General features: G+C 41.2%; 1 protein-coding gene and 1 long non-coding RNA gene across 2 annotated transcripts in view; one reads left to right on the forward strand and one right to left on the reverse strand.

Moving 5' to 3' along the window:
* Positions 1–8,085: 8,085 nt before the first annotated feature.
* The window catches only part of MDFIC2 (MyoD family inhibitor domain containing 2), a 42,409-nt gene continuing 23,618 nt past the window's right edge, over positions 8,086–26,876 (reverse strand). The window contains exons 3-5 of the mRNA XM_063164318.1: positions 16,040–16,108; positions 12,226–12,447; positions 8,086–8,722 (exon numbers count right to left, since the gene is read on the reverse strand). Coding sequence (XP_063020388.1) covers positions 8,463–8,722; positions 12,226–12,447; positions 16,040–16,108 — 551 coding nt within the window. The 3' untranslated portion in view covers positions 8,086–8,462. The remainder of the gene's footprint in view (positions 8,723–12,225; positions 12,448–16,039; positions 16,109–26,876) is intronic.
* LOC134422335 (uncharacterized) lies at positions 13,506–25,564 on the forward strand. Its single transcript, XR_010028788.1, has 3 exons — positions 13,506–13,617; positions 16,315–16,399; positions 25,467–25,564. It is a non-coding gene; the product is annotated as an uncharacterized LOC134422335 (long non-coding RNA).

A 26,876-nucleotide genomic window follows, 5' to 3' on the forward strand; every position in this document is an offset into this window, starting at 1 on the left:
GCACTGGTGCTGTTCCCTATGCTTTGAACCATCCCATAGGGCTGACAGCTGAAAGTGTTTATGGTCTGAAACCCCAGAGGAGGTCCTTTCCCATGAAATAATGTCTTTGGAACCTTAAGAGGTATATTTCTGCTCAGACCCTTGGGACTTTTCCATCAGGCAGTGGCAGAAGGGGCCTGTGCTGAGCGATCAGCAAACACCAGCAGCCTGTAGATCCCCATCGTGCAGCAGGAGCCTCATCCCTTGAGGTTACCAAACCAGCAGTGATAGCATAGGGATGCAGGTCTATCACCTGTCTCATCTGTCAGTGGTGACTTAATAACCTGGCACCTGGAATCCTCTCACTTACATGAGTAAGAGGGAGGAATGATTGATTTAAAACCTCCTTTCTCCAAGTAGATGCCGATTTTGTGCTGCCAGATAATATTACTGGTGCCTTCTGACCTTAAGAGAGAGTAATCTAAGTTAAATATCAGGCATTTGGATCTTGGCAAAGTTCAGATTGCCAAAATGAAGAAATACAAATAGCTAGGAAGGCGACGCTGCGCCTTCCCTGGATGGCTGAACAAGTGCCATTAGCGCTTGAGTGTATTCCCAACTAGATATAAAAGGAATCGGGAGTGTTAAGGAAAAACAGAGTAAAGTGAATGCCTCTTACAGCTGTCGCAATGGGAAAGTTGCAACATTTGCTTGTAGGAAAAGATGCAGAAGCACACAGAGTACCTGTTAGCGCGAGCGGAGCCAGACTTGGGCAGCATTTCAAGTGTTACAGACACAATCCTGAAGGCTATATGCAGAGCAGCATGACTTTTCCATGATGCTGGTTAAGAAGACGTGCCATTGCAAATTTTTTTTTTTTTTTTTTTTTTTTAAGGCTGCCTAAGTTTTCTTGGGCCTTTATAGAGCAGATGTAGCTTAGGAGTGTTGAGTGTGCTGGGGGACTGAGCTGAGGGAATGGCATCCTTGGCTGTGTTATAAACACGGCTTGTCCCTTGGCTCCCCTCGCTGCAGATCAGGTTTCTAGCTGAGAAATAAAGTTCTCTGAGGGGAAAAAAAGCCGTCCTTGGTCCCTTTGTTCTGCTTTCCCATGGCAGACTGTGCTGACTTGTATTGTTCTCTCTTTTGTCTGTAAAGTTATGAGCTCTCTGGCTCAGATGTAGTTACTCCTATAAACAGGGCTTGTGACAGAGCCATTATGGGCAAAAGCAGAACAGAGTTTATTCCACCAGAGATTCTGAATGTTGGGGAAAAATATTTGTTCAGATAGATTTTAGAAAGTTAAAACCTCGTGCAGGAGGATTGTCAAAGAGAATTTTTTCTGGGATAAACAGGGAAGGTTTTTTCTTCTAGTTATTATTTAATATTTCATGAAATGGAACAGAAGGTTGACCTGAGTCTTCAGGGCTTTCCAGGCTGCCAGGCAAGGGCCTGGGTCATTCCTCTTTCTGTGGGGTGGCAAAGCCCTGTGGAACTCTCCAGGGAAATGAGCATTTCCCAACACCCATGGTGCTGCTTTAGCAAATGATCCCTCTGTCATGAACAACCCTTTCCCTGGAAAATTTATCCTCAGGCTCAGCTGGGATGATTATAGCTTCTAAGGGTACTAACAAATAGTGTTGGTTCTGGCTTTGTCTTAAAAAGGTTTCTATCACAATTAATCTTTGCCTATTCTCTATCCTTTCTTGTTTCTTGGAACATAGAGACCTTGCTATAAATATCTGTGAGTTTAAATATGAATTTCTATATGCACATATAGACCCAAGTGCACAAATGGACATTTTATCATATCGTATCATGCTGCATCATATCATTTAATACAATGTTGTGTGTCTGCAGTGAGAAGACACATTTTTCTGTCCTGGTTAGTAAAAGTGAAGCATCAGAGGTTAATTTCTTTCTGTCTGAAATTTGCACGAAGCAAGTTAGACACGACTTTACTGTGCCACGATAAACTTTGCATAGTATACCTTGTATAAAGGTAAAATACATTTTCCATGACTTAAACCTTTGTGGATCGGTGCTATGCTAAGGGCAATTAGATTTAACATCCCTGGAAGCTCCAAAGGCATTTTAAAGGACTCGCTCTTTTGTTCCAACTCTAGCACTCAAAAAGACTGAGACATTTTTGGAATAGGTTTTGATGGACTTATATGAAAATTTATATGACTAAGAATTGGATTTGTTCCTCTGGAATATTATGGATTATTTTTATGTGGGAATTACATAAGTGTGCAGAGCTGCATGCAGTTGGCTTAATGTAGCTAAAAATATATATTCTGATTTCCATTTGGAAAGGTAGCTGGATTTTTCCACCTTCCCCTCTCAGTGATGACTTTATGGTGTGTACGGGTTATAGATTACAGGAAAAATTGAAATGCATAGTAAAATCAAGGGGTTTAAAATGGATTAATATTTGATTGTATCTTTGAGAAGATGAATACTGATGTGTGTCCTTCTCCACTCCTGATTTTGAACTGTGGTGAAATCCCTTACAAATAAAAGTTATATCAGAGAGACCACCTGGATGTAAACAAGGACAGGAGTGGGCAGCACATGAGGAAGCAGAAATCTTTGAGGCCTGGGGCAAAGGCTCATCCTGCTTTCATCCCATGGTTCATTTGCCTCTGGTGCAGCAGAAATCACAAGGATTACCCTCACAAGAGAAAACTTCACCGAGCAATCGGAGAGCACAAGTGAGAAACAACTGCTCTCAGTTACATTACTGAAAGACACTCCATCTCTTCCTGCTTCTTCATCCTTTACCTCTCTCTCTTTCTCTCCCTCCATATACATATACAGGAGAATTTATTTTGACACAGCAGTATCCAAAAAATTCTTCTTGGATAATGATTTTTTCCATCTGTATTTTTGATGAAAAGCCTCAGGAAGTGGAGACTGAACTCTCCTGTTACAAAAGAGAACACATATTAGAAAACCTGATCCTTTTATTTTAAACTATTGGCTGTCCCACTTAACACCCAAATTTGGTACATTTTGCTTCACCTTCCACGTGGAGCAACACCAGGTTACAATACCCCAAAAGATTTTAGGAAGTGGAATTGTGGTTCTGTGGGCAGCTTTGCTGTTCCATTAGAAGGGTTTGTGTGATGACTGTACCAAGTGTTACTCTCTGAAGGGAAGAATGATGCAAATACACTGCAAGAGAGATGAGCAAAGAGTGTTCTTCTAAATTACCTGCGCATTTGTGACTCACCTAGTACAAATACAGTATAAAATTGCAGAACTGACTGGACACTTCCATCAGGTTTTTAAATGTTGTGTGAGATGGAACATGTTTTATGACATAAAACCCAAATTCTGCTTTTGTTTTGCTTCTTCTGTATGTTTTCTAAAATGGACATGCCACTTTTGCTGTATAATCTTATCATATTTAGATTTGATTTAAATCCTGTCTTTTCTCAGCTGTGCTTGCTAATGGAATCATTCATGCTTTTTATACAGTTGATCTAATAATATTTTCCTCACTGCTCTCTGGCATTATTTTTTACTTTGTAGGAAGCATGGCAAAACTGGCAATATAAATTGAGTCTGCATTTTAATGACATTGATGGTGATTTTTTCATGCATTTGGATAAGGTGGGGTTTTTTCCCTCTCTTTGTACCATGGTCATTCCAATATACTGGGCATGTGAATGACTGATTGATTTGCAGGATTCTCTAATAAGGAAGAAGACTTTTCTAATATTACTTTGCTGCTTGAGCTGCTCTGTTCATGCAGGCCATCAATAGAATGTCCATGAGATATCTTCATTCTTCTGTTTTATAAGCAATGTACTCCAGTGACCTATGAACTTCTCTGTTGGAAGTCCCTGATCCCTCTTCAATACAACTAAAATGGTGTCTCCCACTGGAAAGCACTAGGAGATGGTAAATCAGTGACTTTCAGCACTTTCTGATAGGAGGATTTCTCAGATTTCAAATGAGGCTTGGTGAACAAACACTTCTCATTTAGTGACAACATATTTTTTTCTGGATACACTTAGAAAGAGAGCAAATTATGAAATTATGGACTGTAGCAATGACTGTCTCCTCTACATTTTATACCTGCACAACCCCCACGATGACTTTTGTGATGGTGGGGGAAGAGGCACAAGTGTGGCCCTTCAGAGTGAGTTTTCTTATTTCAGAGAGGGTCCAGGATGCCAAGTGCTACCTCAGGAGAGCAAAGCCCTTTACAGAGGCAGCAGATGCAGTTCAGCATTGCTCATTCTGTTGTGCTTCAACTCTGACCACGGAAGTGCGAGCTCTTGGGACAGAAAGTGCTCTGTTTACACTCAGAGCTTGGCATTTTTCCTAAGGGTACCAATTATAATGGTGTTTTTTGTGATATGGGCACACATCCATTATGAATTGGCTTGCACCCACCAACTCATTTTGTACAGGCCATGGAACATCCATCAGATGGCAATGATTCCCATTCGTGTGCAATGTTAAGGAAATCTAGATCATTACCAGCAGAATAATGAATTCCCTAGAATTGTTCCATTGTGCAATTATATGAAGTATGCTAAGAGAAAGGGCAGTTTCTCAATAAAGTACTCCTTTTTATTTTCCTAAACCACAGGAATGATAGATTATTAATCATGATTAATGCTCAGTTACAGTGAATTATAGTGGAGCAGTGCCTGGAAATCCCAGTCTGCTTGGTAAACTCATTTTCTTGCATAATAGGAAACTTACCTTGCATTTAAGAGAACCCAAACAGATGAAAGCAATGGAACCACCCTTTTCATATAATTAAAAGACAAATTTAATAGATACATACATTCTTAGTCTGACACTCTTGAACTTTTTTTGATACTGTGCAAGCATCATTGGAGAAATGCAATTGCAAACATCTTAATTGTTCCCATATTTTGCTTTCTTCCTGAGAACCAAAGTCATCTAGAGCTCGGCTGTAGCACTCAGCCTGAATCCTTAAGCAGCACTGGAGTTAAGGCAGAGTTGTGAATATTCTGGACATTTGGAAGATGTTTGTTGTTCTAGTTGATGATTTCTTGAGATAATATGAATGATCAAAGTACTTTAGGAAGCAGAGGAAAGTCAGATGAGGTAATATACTATATTTCATCCCTATATTTGGGGATGTACATGGGATAATTCTTGCCAGCCCCACATCTAAGGGACTCATTGTACATGGAGAGTAAGGCACCAGAAGGACATTATGGAAGTGCTCATGGTCAGTCAGAGAACTTAATATCCTTTGAGATAACTGAACTTTAAATTTTGGAAGCCCCCAGAGGCTTTTCCAGTATTTATCGAACATCAATTCCCCTACAGTTTACATCCTAATCTGTATTGTGTTCTGATAACAGAGTAAAAGGAGGTGAAAAGACATTTTTGTCTCAAGGATGAGACTGCTGGGTCATTTCCAAGAGGAGATCCTTAGAGAGCATCCCATGGTCCTTTCCTGTGGAAGGTAGCAGTGCAGCTCTCCGCTATTCTCTCTGTCTCTCTCTTCCCCCAGGCAATCTGTCAGTGCATTTCTGGTGCTGGGGAGAGGCGTCGTGTCGGAGCGCTGTTCCCGATTGCAAAACGGGAACTTCTATTTGTTGTTCTCAGGAGCTGGTTCCACGCGCTGACATCTCCCCGGGAGCACAGCTGAGTCCAACATGTTCCCAGCAGCCATCCACCCAAACGCCTCCCACTCCAGCACCCAGACCTTCCTTCCCAGTAAATAAAAAACACGGAGCCAGCCTCGAATTGTTCCAAGTGCTTCGGCTTCGCTGGAATGTCTGCCCATGTTCAGATCTGATAAATGGGTGTTTTTCTGCACCAGAAGTCAGTTTAGTGTGGGAATAGGATGGCTTTTCAAAGAGTTTCTGGAATAGTTAATGGGAAATTCTGACTGACTTTCTTTGGTGTCAATATGTTTAAGTGTTCCTATGTGTCATGAAAGTACAAAGTTGCAATTAACAACTTTAAGACAGAAAACAAAGTTATCATAAGCTGCTGATTCTACTGTGTTGTATGAAATAACATGTTTTTCAAGGCTTCATTGCTCAAAAAGGTCTCAAAAAAATCTACTTCCTTAAAGCAGGAAACTGAGCAGTGTGCCCATGCACGCTTCAGGCAAGGAGACATTGCTCCATTATTTAAAACACCACCAACAGCAGCTCTCAATATTTCCCAGAGTGATTCCTTTCTTATTTCTGGGACATCGTGTCTAATCATGGCTATAATAATTCTGCCTTTGACCTTACCTGTGCCCTGTAATAGCCATGACCTCAGTATGCCAACCTATGGATTACAACACAAAAAAATAATCTTTTGAATAATGATTCCCAAGAAAAAAGTTGGAAAAAATTCCAACATTTGTCCCAAAAGCCCCCAGTCCAGTTCCACAGCTGAATGAGACTTCACTTGCCATGAGTTATACTGGCAAGGTCAATGTGTTTTTTCTTTCAGACTCAGAACTGGAACAAGACATCCTGGCTTGAAAGGGAAAGTCCTCATCTCTGATTCCCTCACTGACAACATTTTGGGGTATGCCACCCTCTGGTTTCTCCTCTTGTGTTCCATCCACCCATTGCACATGAAATCTCCCATTTTGGAGACTGGCATCAAGAGCAAGGACTGCCAAGGTACATCTTTATTAGTGCTTCTCTAGGAACTGGTATGTGGAACAAGCTTCCCTCTTTTCTGAATTCTAAATGCCTTGGGTCAGAGTTCTTATTCATAAATACCCACATGCCCGTTTCTACCACAACCTGCGGTAGAAAGGACAGAATGATCCAAGCCTCTGTGGCCTGGTATGTAGAAGTGAGAGTTTAGCTTAGCTTTGGAAGATTTAAGATCAAAATTCCGTGTGAGAAGGCAAATTGAAGCATTAAAATTGCCCATCCTGGGGTGGGTGACCCAAACCAGTGCCTCCTGGATGGCAGTGGGTTGTGCTGTGGGGTTTGGGTCCTTTAGATCACTATAGCTCACAATGGGACAATGTAAGATAAGGAAATCTCTTCTATTCCCCACCAATGTCCTGGAAGAAGCAGAGAAGTGAGGTGTTCTGGGCTGCTTGCTGCATTGCTGAGGTTTGTTTTCTTCTGGTCACCAGGCTTTGTAAGACACCTGGAAAACGATTGCTAGTGGTTCTACTTCTGGATTTCTGATTTTTTTGAAAACATGAGTTTTACAGAAGGGGGATAAGGAAAGGATATACACATGATTTTTTCCCCCCCATTAAATGTTTGTGCACCAGGACTCTGATTAATAAACAAGTGGCTTCAATTATTTTAGAAATGTTTAATATCCCAGTATCTTGCCCAGGATCCTCATTTGGGATTCCACAGGCACTTCTGCACTGAGATCAGTGGGGTTTGGGGGGGAAATTTTAGTACTTATACAAAGCAAGCACTGACTTTGGTGTTAGTCTATAAATACCTAATGTGAGCAAGGAATTCTGTATTTTCCTATGTACTTAATACCTGTGTTCTGCACCCTCAGGCTGCTGAATTAACATGCTTTTGTTGTCATATGTGTAATGTGCAACATGTATTTCCTTTTTATTAATCAGACCTGCCACCAGAAAAGAGATAGAGGGAATTTGAAAGCACAGGATAGATACTGTCATTTGGTAATCTTTTGTGCAGAGGTGGAGATGCCTGTTTGCACTAGAATAGGTGGCAATATTCTGTTTCTGGCAAAAGTCTTACAAATGAAAATCAAGCAAAGGAGTTACTGGCTATCTATGGGGTAATTCTTCTCTGAAAGTGTGCAGTCAATTCCCATTTAGGCTAATTACACTTAAGAAGCCCTTTCCTATAACTAATGAACAATAGGCATAACCTGTTATTACATAACCATGGGCCAGCACATTAATACACTGTCCAATTGCAGTACCCTGTGAAAATGCTTCCTCAACGAAATTCACTGGAGATTTTCAGTGACATTTGCTGTAATTACCAGTAGCATGGTTTCTAATTCATTAAATTTTTTTTTCTACCTATACTGGGCATATAAGAGTGTTTTAAGAGATTGAATAAATAAATTTTTAATTATAAAATGATTCTGTATCATAAATTATTTATAATAACCAACAATATGTAATACATGTTTAGGTATGAATCCATTAGGAAGATGAACTAATATATATATCAGTCCTAAAATAACGTCCTAATTTGTTCTGTGTTTATGAATGGCAAATTCGGTGTTTAAAGCAATTAAAGCTTCATAAAAGCTTGGATTGACAGTGGGTAAAGCAGCGAGCACACTTGGCACTTAGGAATTCTGTTGTCATCTATGGCAGAGAAGACGCCTTTTTGTCCTTTATTGGTTTCAGCAGTTTGTGATATCATGCCAACATAGAGACCTCCAGGGAGGGAGCAACAAGATGCACATAGTCCTCATTGACAAAACCTCCGGTTATGATTAATATTAAAAAAAAAAAATCTCCTTTGTAATCTGTCGGGTAGTTTTGGTGAATTTTGTCGATTATTTTCCTATCAGCGATAGCAGACTTCAGAGATCTCCATGGCCAGCTCCAGGCACTCGCCGGTCTCGTGGCAGGACTCAAAGAGGCTGCAATCAATGTCACAGTCACAGTTGCAGTCGTTGCTGCTGTGGTCTTCGTCGGAGGTCTGGTAATATCTATTGGATGGACAACAGGTATCTGTCAGCCAATGTTCACAGGTATCAGGCAGCATTATAAGAAAGTCCCAAAACTGGCAGAACAAGCAGGCCAGGATAAGTGTTGCGCATTCATCTAAGAGAGAGGAAAAGCAGGGAGATGTAAGAACACACGTGAGCTGGGATTGCTCAGGTTTAGGCCAGAAGTGAGGGGGTGGGCTAAAAATACATTGATGTTTACTAGTTCCATAGAGACAAGTGAAAAGTTTATTTTCTCTTTTAATTATTCTGTAAAAACAACAGCTGTATGAAAAGTATTTGAGTGGAAATATTCTGTGGCAGTGAAAAGCAGAAGAACAAGGCCTTTAAACCAGATTTTATCTTCTCATGCCCAGACAGCAAGGAGGCTGAAAAGATACAAGAAGCTGGGAAGGGACACAGCCAGGAGAGCTGACCCCAGCTGGCTAGAGGGATAGTCCAGACCATATGGCATCAATATAAATTAGGCAGAAAACAAGCAGGGGTTTCTGCTCAGATAACTGACTGGGCATCAGTTGGTGAGTGGTGAGCAATTGCAATATGTATACCTTGTTTTGTATATTCTAATTTTTTATTTATATATAATATATATATATTTTTCTTCCTCCCATGTAAAACCACTACATTGTCCTATTACACTGTATTTATCTCAACCCATGAGTTTTCTTGCTTTTACCCTTCTGTTAGCCCCATTCTGCAGTGGGGCAGTGAGTGAGGGGTTCTGTGGGGCTGAGGAAACCATGACACCAGCACAGGTGACACTGGAGTTCATTTTCATTTTCACAAGAGTTTGCACTAAAAATGTTTAAAGACTACCAAGGACAGGGAGGGAGAGCAGGTCTGGAGAAGAGCATTCAGAGAGGGCAGTGTGTCTCAGCTCATGGTCCTCCCAACTCCCCACCAAACAGGGTTCTCATCTTTTCATTCACAAATGTCAGTTTTTCAAAGGAGACAAAAGTTTGGAAAATAGATTATGTAGGATGTGTGTCTGGGGCCAGTGAATATTCCTGAAAACGTGGTCACCATAACTAAAACTATGTGCTATGTTTGTGCCCTCCCAAAATCAACTAATTAACTCCTCAGCCCTGAGCCTCCAGCATCTGGGGAGGCTGCTTGGGTGCAGCAGGTGTGAGATTCCAATTGTGTGAATCCACTTGGAGCACAGACCCAGACCTTTCCTTTTTTTTCTTTTTTTTTTGTTGCTTCTTGTTTTTGGAAAGGAAAAATGCCTTCAACAATATGAATGTCTTTTCATTGCTTCTTTCAGGAAAGCATATGGTTATAACCACATTTCTTGCCCTAGGATGACTAACTGTGAACTCATTCTACTGCATTGGTTCTGTTGTGGCATTTTCTAGCTCACGTAACATGAAGTTCACTGCCAGGAAGTTTCCAGAATTATGCTTTTTTTTTTAGAAAGCTTTCTTGATGAAAAAACAAAATTAAAAAAAAAAATCATTCCAGCTTCTTTATTAAAAAGGCAAAGTAGCAAGAACAAATAGCATATATTGAACTTCTTTCTAAATGGCATATCATCACCAATGTTATCAATTTTAATACTTATTTAAATATGTCAAGATCTATTTAGGTTCAGACAAGCACAACTAACTTCTAAGTCAGTCCTGTCAAATAAGAATGACTAGATTTTGGTGATACTCAGTAAGTTCATGCTTATATTTTTTCCTAGCTAAATGAACTGAAATAATTATAAAATTGAAACAGCTAATAAGGTGACACTACTGTATTTAATTGTATGAAATTTACACTGTAAAAAATGTAATCATTTTATCCAGTAGTTCTTGGTGTAATTAAGACTATTCTTTTTAGTTCTCTTATGTTTATGAAATTTCTTTCCTATACGTAGATGTGAGAGACAGAATTCAAAGTTATGTCTCAATTAAGGATTTGGCAATTTTTTTCTCCATCTCCAAAGATCCATTTTTTAATAACAGTTTTTTTCCCCTGAATATGTTAACCATAATGGTGCTTATGTAATCTGGAGAGAATAGATAGGATTCTTAGGGCTTCATCCAGGAAAGAGAGCACGCAAAAAGCACAAGATTTTAATAATAAAGTAATGTTTCAGCACAGACTCTGTGATGTGCAGTAAAGATGCTTTTAAATTCCCATCAGAGCACACACCATGAACTGTGATAATGGATGTAACACATTTCAAAAAATCTGCATGTGTGAGGCTTTTTGGTCCTGTTTTAAGTGGGGTAATGTATATAAATAATAGATATTAGCAATTAGACATCCATTCCCATGCATTCATTTATATATTTGAAAATAAATTAGCCACAAACTGCATAAAGGAAGATGCAATCTCTTGTTTTCCCCTCTGTTTTCCCTGCTGTTTGCCAAACGGCTTTACTGCGTTTATCTCAGTGAGAACAATGACCTCAGCTCTCCTTCTCTACATTACTAGATTAATTAACACAAAAGAAGAATTTATAATAATTTTTCTAGCATGCCTCATCTCTAAGTTTTCCTGCTCTTGTTTGGTGGCATCTGCTCACACAGATGATGCTCTGAACAACCCTGGTCCAAAGATTGCTGAAGCTTTTCTGGTCATCCTTGGTGAGACCTATGAGTGTTGTATTTGCTCTTGTCTGAGCCCTGGGAACAAAATAATCACCAATTTCCTCATCTATTGCTCTGCCTTCAGAGGTTCTCTGAGCAAACAGGATTTGGCCTTGTGTATGTGGAATAAGCAGTAAGTTGTCAGAGTGGAGTGAGCTGAGTATGCAATGACAACCACAAATCTGTCTTCCTTTGGTTTTCTTGGCTTCTATCCAGCCCTTAACATTATTAATTAAGCACAGATTGGGTTTTTTTGTTGTTGTTGTTAATTTCCTTCACATTTAGCTTTTTTAAGGAGAATGAAATCTGTTATTTGCATCATATGGTACACACCTGTGTGCCAGAAGTGGCTGAGAGAGACCTCAAGCTCAAAAATAGGAAGTGTCAGGACAAGAGGACAAGTTCCCTAAATAAAATAAATACTTCAGATCCTTCTCTGAAATTAAGCATATTCCAATAGGTGTATCATAGACATCCCTTTTTAAGGATCTGTGACACAATAGAGATGTTAATGATTCTTGGAGAACAGGGCACTTTATTGTGTTGATCTCTATTTAGAAATGCTTAATTTAGGAATTGTCAAATGATATTCACGACAGATCCCAGCTCCATTGGATATAACACACTAATCTATTATTGCAAAAGGCACTCAAAAGAAACTTCTGAAATACTTCACAGAGCCTTTTTTTAACATCCACTGGAATAACCAGGAATAGATTTATCTGATACTGACACTGGTGCCTCTGTGCAAACTCTCATTGCTAAAGTACAAATGCTCTGTGGCACAATAAGCTCTAAGCTCCTCTTCTATGACTTTAGTATCACTGACAATTTAAGATCATCTTCTAGAAATTCTCATCTATCACACAAATGTCTGCAGGGCAACTTAACATTGCTTTTGGCGATGTTCTTGAACCTCCTGTTCAACATTTAATTTCGAGTTGGTTATACATAGTTCTTTTGCAGTGGGCATTATTTAGAAATCAGCTCAAATGTGATCTGTTTTATAAAACATACCGTCACTGTCTCTCTGATGTACTGATGCATCATCTTCAATGTAAGAGAATTCTCTGCATTTCTCCAGGGAAGCAATGGATGATCTGCTTGCATCTGACAATTTCTTCTCATTTTTGGTACCCTTTGATGAAGCGTCTGTGATGCTGAATTCTGCGACAGAACTCATAACAATACCTTTCATAGGCTTTTCATCTGTGTGTTTTTCATTTGTAAGCTGGTTATCTGGTGGGATTAGGAAAAAAAGACTGTGATACCAAGGCAGAGATCTGAGAGAATAACATATGCAGGATTTTCAAACCTACAGTTGTTTACTTCCAAGGCCTAACCCTTCTCACCTAATGATTCCAGTCTCTTTACAGAGGTTTATTCATAGTAAAGGTATTTGTGAACTTGCCTTCTAAGGTTTTCTCTTAAACCCAGAGGACTTAGAGGCTAAGTAATAATTCATTTCCAGTGGGTGAGATCAGGTTTGGAAAGAAAACAGAACTATTGCCTCGGTTGACATCTATTTAGATTTTGGTATCCTAACTTCAATTTCTGACATAAAAGAAGGCAAAACAATTATCTTGTTATTTTTCAGCTGCAACTTCGTTTCCCTAAATTAACAGCCAACAATGTGCACGTGGGCAGTACCTGGATGCAGATGTGCCAGCTCACCGTGGCTCATAATCCTGTAGCAAAGACAGCCAGATGGTCTCTGTTTAGCATCCAGATTCCTTATTTCATAACTTCATCCCCACTTGCGTTGTTGGCCTGGAAGTCAACTAGGAGATGGGATACTTCACGTGCTGTCAGCGTGCCAGAGAGGCAGCTCAAAAACCAGAGGGAGAGCTTAAAATTAAGCCCCAACTAGGGGAAAGGTTAAGAAGAGTTCTGAGTTCAATTTATTCTTGAAGAACTCCTCAGGCACAGATAAACATGGGTTGATATATAGTTTCACTCGATCTCTGAAGTGATCAAGTGGCCAAGAAACACAGTCATTCTCTCCATGGCGGGGATGATAAAACCTCATCAGTTCTTATCTACAGCTGATTAACTCCTGCACCTCACATCAAGCACAGCCTCACTTTTTATCTCACTTAAATCTTGTGATATGCTTGCTCTTGAGCTATATACAGAAAATCAATCTTTACAAACACCTCAGTTTTGCAAATGCTGCTTTCTGAGAGGAACAGTAAGTGCTCTGAAGTGGCTCAACTGCACTTGCCTGCAAGGAGTCTGAAGAGAGGCCCTGCATATCTCTTGGTTTTTAGGTATCTTTGACTTCTGACACATGTTAAAGAAAAGCCAAGGAAAGGCTGACAGAGAGTGAAACCTTGATGAGACTGCAGCTGTTCCCCCAGAATCCTTGCAGAGAGAAGAGGAAATTTGGATGGGATGGATGGATTGCAGGTAAGTGAAAAACCAGTGCAACCATAAAGCTTGAAGAGGGGGGAAGCAAGGATCTGAGAGATAAGTAAAGTTGTTTTGTGAGTCCAAAAGACACAAGCCCAACCTGTTAGCCAGGTGCCAATATCACAAATGGGGCCTGTTTGTTCACACTGAGAGCTACACCCAGCCTTAGCCTTTGAATACACACAGACCAAATCAAAAGGCTTAAGCAAGAATAACTATTATTTTCCACTTTCAAAATCTGCTCAAAAATGTAAAATAGATATGTTTTGATTCATGATATATTTGTTGAGTTTCCCAATTCTGCAACAATACAATGGCCCACAGAATGCATTTAAGCATTCAAGAAGCAAGAGTGAAAAAAAAGTCTGACAGAAGTAATCAGTAAATGCCAGACTGACATTTACTGTATCCACCGACTTCTACTATTCATACTTGGAGTCAATTTTTATTCTTGAAGTGCTGTTGAAGAGAAATCAAAACCAGAAATAGAAAGGCATAGACATAACCTGAATTTTTCAATACAGCACCATCAAACAAAAGGGTAACAAAAGCTGTCACTCAGGGACTCTTCTGTTTGTTAAAGCATACTACATCTTGGAAAATACAGTACATTTTAGTGTCAGACTCTTAGTTTGAAAAGCTCCCTTTCAGTAATGTTATACTTGTCTTGTACAGCTAGATCAAGTCTTCACGCAATCACTGTAACAAGCAACTTGCTATGACAAGCGAGATCCTTGCTTCCAGAAAACACTGCAGGAGAGGCTAAAGCAGTGTACAATTATAGGTCTCCATTTCATTTTTATGCAATTACCTTCAGTTCAGCTGTGGGTCCATCTACATTATGTCTTTTATCAATTTAATGTTTGCACAAAGTGTCTGAAGAAATAAAGATTGTGCTAGACCAGCAGAAAAAAAAAGGTGGTTAGCACTTTTTTTTTTTTCCTATTATAGTTTGTTGGTGGATGGAACAGTAGTAGGTTGAGAGTTTGGAACAAATAGATGTAGGCTTTAAAAATGTATTACATACCACTCATAGTATTTATGATTACTGTTAAATGAGAATATAAAAAAATCCCAAATTACAATTAGAAATGGGAAGAGGGTCAAACTTTGCAACTTTCTTTTAAGAGCCTGTGTTCAGCTTCAAATGTCCACATATGTCTGTGTTTTTAATGTATAGAAATCAACCAATGAAGTGAACTTAAAGGGAAAAATAAGTGTATCATGATGAAGAAATCTCAGATTATTCAGTGTTAGACTGTTAGGCAGAGGCTGCTAAAGGTACACCCCCACAATGTGCCATTTTTAAATAGTATGAAGTAGCAACTTTCTTCCTCACATGGGGAAGCTGGGACTCGCCTTGGCTGTTGCAGTAGAAGACTGGGATTGTTCACCCATGTTTGTATTAAAGATAGTCTCAATACTCACATGGAATTTATTTTTTCTTTTTGGAGTTGGGCGATTCAGATGGCTGACTACAAGTGTCTAAATTCATGGAAGCACAAAGTAAATCACTTACTTTCCACTGATGCCAGCCCCAGATCCCTCTGGTTAATGGGGAGGAGCAGTGATACCAAGACTGGCATTTGCAGTATGCCCCCTGACCTCTATTTCTCTTCTCTGGCTTTAGGCACAAACCAGCATCTTGCAGCCCTGGAGAAGAGGAGTGTGCAGTTTTCCTGCATGCTTCTGAAATTAGATTTAGTATAGAGGTATACGAGGGCTCTAAGTCTATTTTTGATAAGGGACAGAGGGTTTAAGAGGAGCTCTGTTCTGCTTAACAGGGACTGCAGCAATGCAGGTAATCCAAGCAGCTCTTGGAGCAGCTGTTTAGGAGGGGACTCCACTGAAGGAGAATTGATCTCTGACCCTCCTAGGGCTCAACCACCTCTTACAAGCAAAGGACAAGGGAGCCTGTGGCTCTGCTCGATGCTGGCATTTATTCCAAATCCATCCTGGCAGTGGCCCTTTATCTCACGCCCCTGTAGCAAGGAGTCCCAAGGGTTAATGCTAAACTGTGTGGAAAACTGTAGCAGTTTAGGACCTGTAACTTTTTAATTTTCCCATGAGGCATGTTGGTGTGTGAGTGCAGCATTCATTATCCCCTGCCCTGCTGTCGCTACCTGTCTGTTTAATGTAGCACATGCTCATCACTGCAAGAGCTGTGTGCCATGTCCATTCAGTCCCCAGGTGACACAGACAGAGCTGCATCAGACCTGATGGATGAAAACTTGTACGTATGAAGGCTTGATCTGACCATGCTTGGTGCTCATAGAACCATGAAACCCAAACCTCAGGGTTTGACAGCAGTGCTTCAAAAAGGCCAAAGAAAAACAAAACACTTTTTCTTGATCATTTAAAGGATATAATGGTCTGCCAGGGAGGGATAATCTCTGCATGAATGGGGACAGCATCTTACCTGGATGGTCCTCGCTGCTCGATGTCACCCCAGGGAGGGCCAGTAGAGGCAGGGAGCTGGTGCGACGGTCTTGGTGGAGAGAAGAAAACAAAGTTGAAGAGGGATAAGTGTCAAATGAATGTGGTTTGGCACAGCTATCACCCTCAGCCATTTAGTGACAGTCATTGACTTCAGGAGTTGTTGGTCTGAGGTCAAACAGAAGCAAATCTGCTTCCTTGCTGAGGGAGGTTACATGGCATGGTGCGCTGTTTGTGTTACTCTCTGTCTCGTTTCAGGAAAAGAATCAAAAAATAAACTGCCAAGACAGAAAGTTTCAGCCAAGAAGAGGTGAAGAGGATCACAGCAAACACAGCAATGCAGGTAGGTACAGAAAATTTGAGAGCTGGGAGGTCTGAGATGAAATGTGGGGCATCATCCATGCCCAAATACCTCAGAAACCTTAAATGAGGATCCCAAATCATGAGTAAAGGAGGAGAGGGGAAATTGAAGCCCAAACTCCAAGCTTCATGGCTTGTCAGTCTTGGTGGACAAGATGCCCAAGGTCCATGTGGTGGCAAGCCCAGGTCCCCACATGGAGCAATGCTGAGCTCCTCCACCTCAGATGCGCCTGCCAGGCTGTTCACTCCATGCCTGAGGCTTGGAGGCTTAAATCTCCTTTCCTGCTCTCTCCAAGTGTCAGGGAGGCAAAGTAGGAGGAGGTGTGGGACTATCCCAGCAGTGAGTGCAGCAGATGGAGCAAACTCCATGGGAGCTGCTGTTGCCCACATGGAGAGGCCGGAGGGAGCGCGGGCGCTGTGGCCCAAAAGAGGGGAGCTGCTCCAGACCCATATATCACAGGGCCTTTCAGAGATTCGTGCCCATTACATTTTGCTGAGCTCAGGCAGAAGGATGCAGGGGATTTGGAGACTGTTTATTTTTGTCATGAGGAAACAGGAAATAGTACACAAGGCTATAAATATATCCCAGGCTTCAGATGACATCATGAACTTGTGCAAGTGCTTCACTACTGATTTACGATGATGGACTGGTAATTCACAGGAGCTTTGGGTTTACTTTATTTTGCTGTTGCAGTAACAAAGCTAATGGTGCAATCCCGGGAGGGGGTATTTTATCAATAGTGAATTTTTGACCTCATTGCATACATTGTAACTTCATGAATTAGTGACCCAGCTAACTGTAAAGCCTTCTATAGGCTTATTGTAAATCTATCACAGGACTGGCAAAAACTTTTGGCCCAGATCCTAAGCTCTGACAGGCATGTGTTGATGGACTGCATAGCAAGCACTTCCACTAATATTTCTCACTAATTATGCCATATATTAAGAAAAAATGAATGAAGCCAATGTTTATATGCCGCTTTAACTGCTTTTCATATAAGAAAGCAACACAATCCCTAATAAATTTTCACCTTCAACATTTCTATTCATTATAATTTTTACCATGATGAATGAAGTTAGAACTGGAGAGGGAGGGGGTTCATCTTGAAATCTGTTCAGTGAATGACTGAATTTACTTCCCTTCCCCAACTTGTGTCGAGGAAGGAGGGAACAGATGGACACAGGAAGAAGAGGGAGGCGAGTGCGGAATGAAGGAGATGGGTGAGGAACAGATGGAGTCAGGAGAAAGTGAAGAGGAGAGTCAGCAAGGATGGTAGAAAAGTTTTCCACTTGACCTTGAGTTGAAATGAAGATCTGCATGCAGCATGGGGCAGCTAGCTTTTTGGGTTGCATCCTTTTTCCTCTCCATGGCACTTAGCTATAGGGTCTTGTGGGCCATCCCAGCAGCTCAGTGCATCCCAGGGGACCTGCAGAGCCAGGAGCTGGATTTTCCCTAGGGGTCACCTGCTGCAGAAGGGCACCTGCACTGTGTTCAAGTCCTGTAATGGTAATGGCAGGGGAGAACTGTCTGCCAACACAGGAACAAAAATGGGCTGGGATGTTGTAATTCTCCCAGGCATCCTAGCCAAGCCAGAAATTGGAGTTTATAATTTTGAAGAAGTGTACTACACCCAGTTTGTTAGGATCCAATGGCCAAAATACTCAGAGTAATTTATGATTTTACCTGCTTGAAGCAAGACATTTGAGATGACCTGATTTTCAGAATATGCTGAGCATCTGTGTTTTGATGTGTATTGAATTATATATCCCAAATCACTAGTAAGTCCCGGAAAATCTTGATTGTATTCTTAATTCGGTTAAATTGCCTGCACATACTCCACTGGTTCTGGCTTTGCTAGCTAAAGAATGGAAGAGGTGAAAGCTAAATATTGGCCATGTGTGTAATTCCCTTTGAAGAAAATGGGAGCCATGTGCACTCACCTAACAGCAATGTTTGGCCCCAAGTATGATTTCACAGCTGGGCCCTAACTTCAGGAATGCCAAAGCACTAAATGACTCAATTGGAGTAATCTGATCAATGCTGTATTTTCGCTGTGGATTTAAATTGCACACACAGCAAGAGCAGAGTTGGTTTTCTTCTCTCTCAAAATCACTTTTCTCTGCAGACTTGATAGCATAAATATGAAGTATTGCTCTCATCACAGAAATAAGTGAAATGGCAGAAAACGTATGTCAAATGAAATGCACAACATTACGTCCTTTTTACTTTTTGGAGGCTGTTTAAGAAAACGGCTTCATTAATTTTGACTGAATAAAAGGTTCCTTTAAGGGATTTCAATAGGTGACATGAAAAATGTTAATACGAATGATCAAGACAATGGAGGTTAAAACTGTTTTGAAAATATGTTTCTTTTATAGATCTCGGCTGTTGGAAGAGTTACAGAATAAATATACGGTAGTGCTGACATTCAGTGCTGTTTCATCTTAGCAAAGAGTTTTTAATAAAGAAAATTCTTTTCAAGGAATGCTTTCTGCAGCCAGTCTTCAAAAAGAGGTTTCCCCCCCCCCTCCCAGTTTAATAAAATTAAAGTAATTTATGTCATATTGATATGTCGATATGTTTTTCAATAAACTTTTTCACAGAGATTTTTTTAAAAATTCTCTTCACTTTAAAAATTATAATTATATGTCTTCCTCCCACTTTGAAAATGGCACAAGGTGCTCATTTGCAGAGCTCTACTGTTCAAATCTTCACTGAGAATAGAAATGTCATGACTCAGTTAACAATGCTTTATTATTCACATTGATCTTTTTTTATAGTGTTCTTTATCTCAAAAACATTGTAAATCAGATATCTTCCTCCCACTCTTTTGTTCATTTGCAAATTTTTATTATTCTAGTTTAAAAAAGCAATGGAGTGTCAAGAGTCAGTGTATATTGTTTATGTTCTTTTTTGCTTTAAAATTACTTTTAACTATAAAAAGTAAGATGTATAGCAGGGGAAAAAAAAAAAGCTGCATTTAAAGATGCTTAAAAAAGAATTGAAGGGATCAGTGTCAATTTTATGCTGTTCTCTTACACCTTGCAGTTGTAACGACTTTGCAAGAAGGGGGACTGAGCAATTTATGAAAAGGTTTTTATGTGCTAAGTCCTTGTTGCATCAGACATCATCATCTGTGTTAAAGGCTGGACATAATTCATGCCCTAAGTGACCACAGCAGCAAAATTCCCAGTGTGTTCACTGGCTGGGCCTGCCCAGAGCCCTTCCTGTCCATTGCTCCCTGCCACAGCCTGGTGCGAGGCCCTCAGGAGCCCTCAGGTGATGAGCACCAAGATAAATCACTGGATTGTCACAGGAACCTCACAGCTTTGGTACAAGTGCTAACTGCAGCAGAAACACAACAGTAATTGATCAACAGACGAGGCAACCCTGTAACCCATGGGGTTGGATGTGGGATACAGCTGAGCACCTTTCAGGAGAGCCTTATTGGAGTCTCCAGGTCCTGTTTGTAGATCAGCTCTCCCAAATTCCTCTTCAGCCACTGTTTTCTTTCCCTGTCATGTTTTTCTTTAGGTCCATATTTCTGTCCTGGCAGTTGTGACTTTTTGAATGGCTTCCATGAGATAAATCTATTACAGGAATTGGGGATAGTCCAGGAAGCAGCAGGATCTCGTGGTATTTCACATGCTTCTTGCTGTTAGGTAATTTTTTTATCATCTTTTCCCTGTTTTGAATTTTATGATCAGAGCATCCTGGCACCCTGTTGCTATTCCAGCAGGTCTTGAAAGAGATCATCCTCTCTGGGAGTCACTGAGATGGAGTGGCTATACCTGAAGCTGTATTTAAGCCCCAGACTGGATTTTTTGGGGGGTCTTATTGAATTATAGAGTGGTTTGGGTTGGAAGGGACTGAAAGACCATCTAGTTCAAACCACCCACCATGAGCAGGGACACTTTCCACTAGACCAGGTAGCTCCAAGCCCTGTGGAAAGTGGCCTTGAACACTCCAGGGATGGGGAGGACCTTGTAGCTGTGTGGTGGCCCTATTATAGGAAACAGCCCTAAAAAGTGTTGTAAATGAAGATAAAGTCTGCTTTCCAAATTCCTTTGTTTCTTTCTTTTTGTTTAAAACTGCACTCTGCTGACATTTGCTAAAAGAGATAATTAAAAAATTCAGAACAAGTCACAAACTGAACCTGAACTGAAATCACACAGCCCTGTCCTTCCCCCTCCAAGTGGAGGGCTTAGCAATGTTTGTTTTTATTAATGTCAGTAGGTCACCCCAGTCACCATGTGTCTGTGCCAGTCCCTGTCCTCTTCCCCAGGCTGGGATTTGGGATGCACAGCATCACACAGAGCCCCTGAGGCCACCCTCTGATGGGGCTGCCTGCACACCCCTCATGGACATCTTGTTTTGCAGGGCTGACTCAAACCTCTCAAATCCTCTTTATTCCTCACTGCACAGAGTGAAACTGGAAGGTTTGATGCATTGTCCCATTTGAATTGACCGTACTGTTTTGAAAGCAGAGAATTAAGAAACTTTACAATTGTTAATGTTGTTGTTGTTGCCTTGATGTCACTGCTGCATTAATTCACTCTTCCTTCCTCTCATGGTTAATGACTCACCCCACAATGAGGTTAAGGTTGGCTGCCAATATGACCAAATTTCAGAAACAAAATCCTAACCTGAGCTGAGTAGCCAGAAGTGGACAGGGCTTTACTTAATACACAGGCACAGTAACTAAAGGCAGGTGTCACCCATGTACATCCTTGTGTAATTACTCACTTTTTAGCTGAGGAAATTTATAGGTAATATAAAACAGAAAATGCTGAGTTTATTACAAAAGATTTTTTTTCCATGTAAATCTCTGTGTCATTAAATTTGGAAAGCACTTAAAATTCTCAGTTTTATTTTTGGTAATCACTATGTATTGAAAAGTGAAAATATCAGAGGGATCTCTAGGCAGAATTTGTGAACTTTCCAATGAAAAGACGGCACAGTGTCTTCCTTTCATGTCCCAAGGTCCTTGACAACTGTGCTGCTTTCTGAATGACACAGAAGTTGTGTGCCAAGAGTTTATTCCCCAAGTAGGCATTACACACAGTTATGGTCACAAAGATATCCTTGCACAGCATTAATGCCAGAGCTGCTCTGACACTGTCAGCATTTTCATTTGGTGGGGGGAAACACCAACAAACCCACATATATTAACACCATCAAACCCATATATATTCTTAAAATAAATCCAAATATTTAAATGCTGTGAAATAGAGCTGCAAATCACAGAGGATGCAGCATTTCTCACAGGTAGTCCTTAGAGCTCTACTGGTGGTAAATTGACACATGATAATATATGACTACAACCCTCCACGTCTCCTGATAAGGTATAAAAGTTTTCTTTGATTTGAACCCAATGGTGAGTGGCAATCTGTGAGAGTCTTATGTCTTCTATGAGACTTTTCCAGCAAACACTTCCATTTGTTTCCCTCTTGCCTGCCGGCCGTGCTGGAACACAACTGGGAGCTGGACTTGCGCACTGTAATAAACATTATTAATCTTATTGCCATCTGAGCACCTCCCCAGGTGTTGCAGAACAGGCTGTGCTGGACCGTGCTGGAAAACTACTTATTTATCTTTGCAAGGGCTTGATCCTGTACCACCAGATGTCAAAGAAAACAGTTCCAGGAAGCTCAGATCAGGCTCCAAACCAGCCTCCAGTATGGTGGCCATCTCTGGGTTTCCTTGCTCTTTTCCTCAGAAAAAGGCACAGACAAAGCAATCAGCAATATCTGAAGATGAAGATGGATCATACTGTGCATCTTTTCACAAATCCTTTTTTCCCCCTGCACCAAAGATGCAGAACATCTATTCTGGGGGCAGACAGATGACATCCACTGTTACTTATGTATGTAATAAGTACTCTTAGAACGGTATAGTCTTGCTGGCTCTGGCAAAGGCAAGCATGGTAAGTGTTCTGCTCACAGCACTAAACACACTTCTCTCACTGTGCAGTGGAAGAATGTGTTTAAACTCACAGTCTATCACTATTCCTGGATAGTGTAGGAGAGTCAGGAACACTCAAGATGTCTTTTCCTGTGTATATTAACTTGTTCTGAAGAAAATAGTGTTCTTAGAAAACACGACTCTTATGGCAGAAGAAAGTTTCCTTCATGATTGTGCTACAAAGGTTTCCGAACAGCTGCTTGTTCCTTTGGGTGCATGAAATATGAGGTTCAGCCTGCTCAGAAGTGGAAACACGTAATTTCTTCTCACCGTGGCACCTTCGCTGCGGTCATTTCCACCTGGCTTTGTGATGCTGGCAAGTGCAGCAGTAGCACAATGTCTGCCTTGTGTGAGCTCTTGGAGGAGAGCTGTAGAGCTCCACAGCCCCAGGGAAATGCCAGTCTCCCTAAGTCTGTCTGTTTGTCCTGCTTCACCGGGAGCCGCATTCACAGGGAGTTTTGTTATTCTAATGTGGGCAGTGAACAGCAGAGTTTCAGGTGTTGCTGGACGGTAGCACAGCTCCCACCTGTCTGTGCACAAGGGGTGAAGGTTGGGCAACCTTCAGCAGGCTGGGTTTGCCAAGGCCACAGGAGTGGCACCCCTTGTCCATCCTCCTCAGGGACGGGTGAGAGCCCACTGCTCTCCCCAACACGCTCTGACATCAAAACCATCACTGAAGTTTTGCACTAGGCTCAGGTGTACAACCCCATCCAAACAAGGAGGCCACAGCCCAGGCCCTGAGAGGAAGAAGTGGGTGTCAAAGAAATGGAAGAGGTTCCACTGTTTTAACACAGATTAGGCAAAATCTAACCCCCATTAATCCTTCATAGCAGGGCCACTGGTTTGTTCTTTTTCAATCTGTTCTGTATTCAAAGCAAGCACAGTTTTTTCTGTCGCTATACTGCTATTGTTAACAACTATAAATGTATTAAAAACACAGGGGCATTTTAGTATGTGTATTGTGCATAAGAAATATTGTTACATGACAAGCTCCAATTGGCAAGTGAAAAGAGGTTTTATTGAAGGAAATAGCAGTAGCAAACAGTGAACTATGCAGAATAATGGTAATTGTTCCTTTAACATTGGCAGCGCGCGTTCACTTAATATGACTGCTCCTCTGTCTCTGCCTCATCCAGACCCAGAGGACCTGTTAGACAAGCAGGCAGCCACCTCTCTCTGGGATCAAGCTGTCAATGCAAACTTGCTTTCTTTCTATTTCTCTGAGCTAAGCTATACCCCCAGAGCTCCCGAAGCTTTTCCTGAGTGAAAGCTTTAAAAAAGCTCCATTCTAAATTACATCACACGAGCTGTTCTCTTCAGACTGACAGAACAAAAGCAGGAGAGGGGGGGGGAAATGCCAAAAGTACCGTCTGAATGACTTGAGTTGCACAGGATGCTCCTCGTGCTTTATCAGAGCAGGCAAACATCTTGACCTTGCCCACCAAAACCTTGAGTAGCAGAGAAAGTTTGCCTCATGTGTGCTTCCAGTACAAATAGAATCATAGAATGGTTTGGGTTGGAGGGGACCTTAAGGATCATACTATTCCAAGCCCTCTGCCATGGGCAGGGACACCCTCCAACAGATGAGGTTCCATCCAGCCTGGTCTTGAACATTTCCAGGGATGGGGCGTCCACAGCTTCTTGCTGTCTTCACAGTAAAACATCTCTTTCTAATATCGAGTCTAAACCTACTCTTCTTCAGATTTAAGCCTTTCCCCCTTATCTACCACTTCATGCCTTTGTCAAAAGCCCCCTCCCAGCTCTCTTATAGGCCCTCATGAGGTATTGAATCCATTGGGTGTAGGTTTTTGGATTGCAACAATGAGGTTTTGGGTGTCCATTCCTAATAGGACCAAGGTGCTTTCTAAAATTTTTGGATGATGTGGTTTCTAACACAGCCAGCTCATTGCTACTGGAAGAGCCTATCCTGTGGGTGCTGCCCAGCCTGGCGTACTCATCCTTTAATCAGCAACACCCCAATTAATGGTCATGGTGAGCACTGCTGAGGGCCATGGTGAGCACTGCCACTGCCAAAATCTGAAAGGTCTCTTGAGTTGGCTCCATCTGGGATGCTCCAAATGACATTTTCAGAAGTAATTGGAGCAGATAAGCATTACCCACTTCTGGAGTGACTGGGTAGAAAGCAGATAAATTGGCATATCTCCCCATTCTAAAGGCTTTCAGATGGTGTTAATTGGTATGAGAAGCCTCAGTTAGGAAAACATCCTCAGCTGGGAGGGGAGGGGGCCACAGGCCTTGCATCTCCTTTAGCAGATAAATAGAGGAAAGAGGGCAAACAACCTCGTGGCAGTTCTCCAGGTAATGTGAAAAATTAGCAGCCCTGGAGAGGATGCAGCTTAAGGGTTGCCTGATACCAAAGTAATCAAGTAAGATCCTGCAAGTGGGATTAAGCAGCATTTTTGTGGTTCCTAAGCTAACTCTTTTGAGGTTCTTACTCAATTTTCATAAGAGAATGGTGGTGAGGTTATGAGCTCATTCTCATGCTCTAAAGCTTTTAGGCCTCTGCACAGCATTTTTGTGTTTATACTGCTGTTTTGAGTAAGCTTAGAAATGTTTCTCTAGCATCATTAACATAAAAAATAATCTCAATTTAAAGATGGGCTGAAAGCTGAAACAATGAAAAATATTAAGGAAAAAGTGTTGCTTCCATCCCCCAATGGAACTAGACTTATTGAGCTAATTTTTTTCATGGAAGGTGCATGAAATGATGCTCTACTTTAAGAGCTGAGAAGGTGAGGGGTTTACCTGAGTGTCTAAGGGGCTGCCAGTTTGAAAAAATAATGGAAAAAGAAAGTTTCACTAAGCAGGAGAAGCTTCTCAGCTGGTGATATGCCTTTGTTATCTACATGGGTGTTTTGTGAACACCTGTAGCTGTATTGTTATCAGAGGAGAGAAAAGTCAAGCTATGTCCCCTAATTAACTTCACAAGTATGATAAAAAATAATTCCTAATAGAAGTTGGGATATACCCCTTCCCTTTAGTTAATGTCCTGTGGCCTCTCACTGAGATGATCTTGGATGTGTTTTCCAACCAAAGTGATTCTATAATTCTGTGTTTTCCCCAGGGAATACAGCCATTTTCAGGCAGTTGACACAACTTGTCTTACCCAAAAGGGCAGAGACTGCTTGGGGATCCTGATTCACTGATGCAGCATTGAACCCCGAGATTCTGAGTGAGTAGTTTGTCTTTTGCTGTCTTGTTTTTTTGGTAGCCCATGGTTGAGTTTTCTTTATGCACCTGACCAGTGAAATGAATCTGCCTCAATGCATGAGGGACCATCCTGATGCCCATTAAAGGTGATGGAAATGTTTGGCTCAAGGGCAAACTATAGCAAGTGTTGTATCTGATACCTGTGCCAAAATGAAAATCTTAATTATGTAAAACCTTCATTAACCACTGGTACTGAGCTGTATGCTTTGTCTCATCTCTGCTGGTATACAGATAAAGATGCTGGACTTTTGAAGGTTGTGGAATAAGTTATTAAACATAACCCTAGTCTAGTTTTCTGAACCATGGGTTCAGGATATTTGGAAAGTTCAAGTTTAGTTCACTCATCTTTATTTCTCTGTTTCAGCATAGCAATGCTTCCTATCTTTTTAGTTATTCTAGGCTTTTGCATTGCCTTTCACCACCATGACCTCTGAGAATCTCAAAATCTTTAACTGGCAAAGTTGAGAACTTGGTGATGCCTGTAGCACTGTGCCTTTCTCCTCTGTTTGGAGGGAAAGATTTAGTTCTCATCTAAATGACTGAATGCTTGGGAGGCACTGGGATCCTGATGGGTGTGGGATTTTGGGCCACACAGAGGCCACAAAAATAATGTTTTGCAGTTTCTTTGGTAAATCTTGATCTGAATACAAATTGTGTCTCAAGTTGTGCTTCTAATAGTGCTAACCAGTAGCTTGCCTTGCTGTAAAATGAGGAAAATGTTATCTGGAAATAACTTTCAGATAACAGGCAGGGTGCCATATTCCCAGAGTCAATTCCAGCATAGCTGGACAGCAGGGAAGCTTCTTGTGGCCTGGGGACAAGCGTGCTTGTAGGGAAGGTCTTGTGAGTCTCTGACACTTTGCCTCAAGCAAGAGATGGAGTCCCTGGGGAGCTGTGTGTCTGAGGAGGGATTAATTTGCTTCTGCCACCGTGCAGACCACACTGCCCTCTGCTCCCTGCTTGATTCACAGCCTGGGCTGCTCTGTCTGCCTTCAGCCTTTTTGGGGGTGGACTCAGGGAATGGCTTATTCCCATCTGGATTGAGGTCCAGAAAATGTACTCTGAAATCTGTAGATATCATTTCTCTCTTTTATTCTCCAAGAATGTGTAAGACAAGCTTTATCTTGTCTTTGAGCTTGCTAAAAAGGGAACAGAAATTCATGTCTTTTTCCATGTGTTTATTTTGAGTCACGACTCTTCTGGGAAGGGTGATTTGTTTGTCTTTCCATGACAAATGAAAATGGTTTAAGTTGCATCTCTGCCA

The sequence above is a fragment of the Melospiza melodia genome, chromosome 10 (genome assembly GCF_035770615.1).
Source record: "Melospiza melodia melodia isolate bMelMel2 chromosome 10, bMelMel2.pri, whole genome shotgun sequence".
Classification (NCBI taxonomy): Eukaryota; Metazoa; Chordata; class Aves; order Passeriformes; family Passerellidae; genus Melospiza; species Melospiza melodia.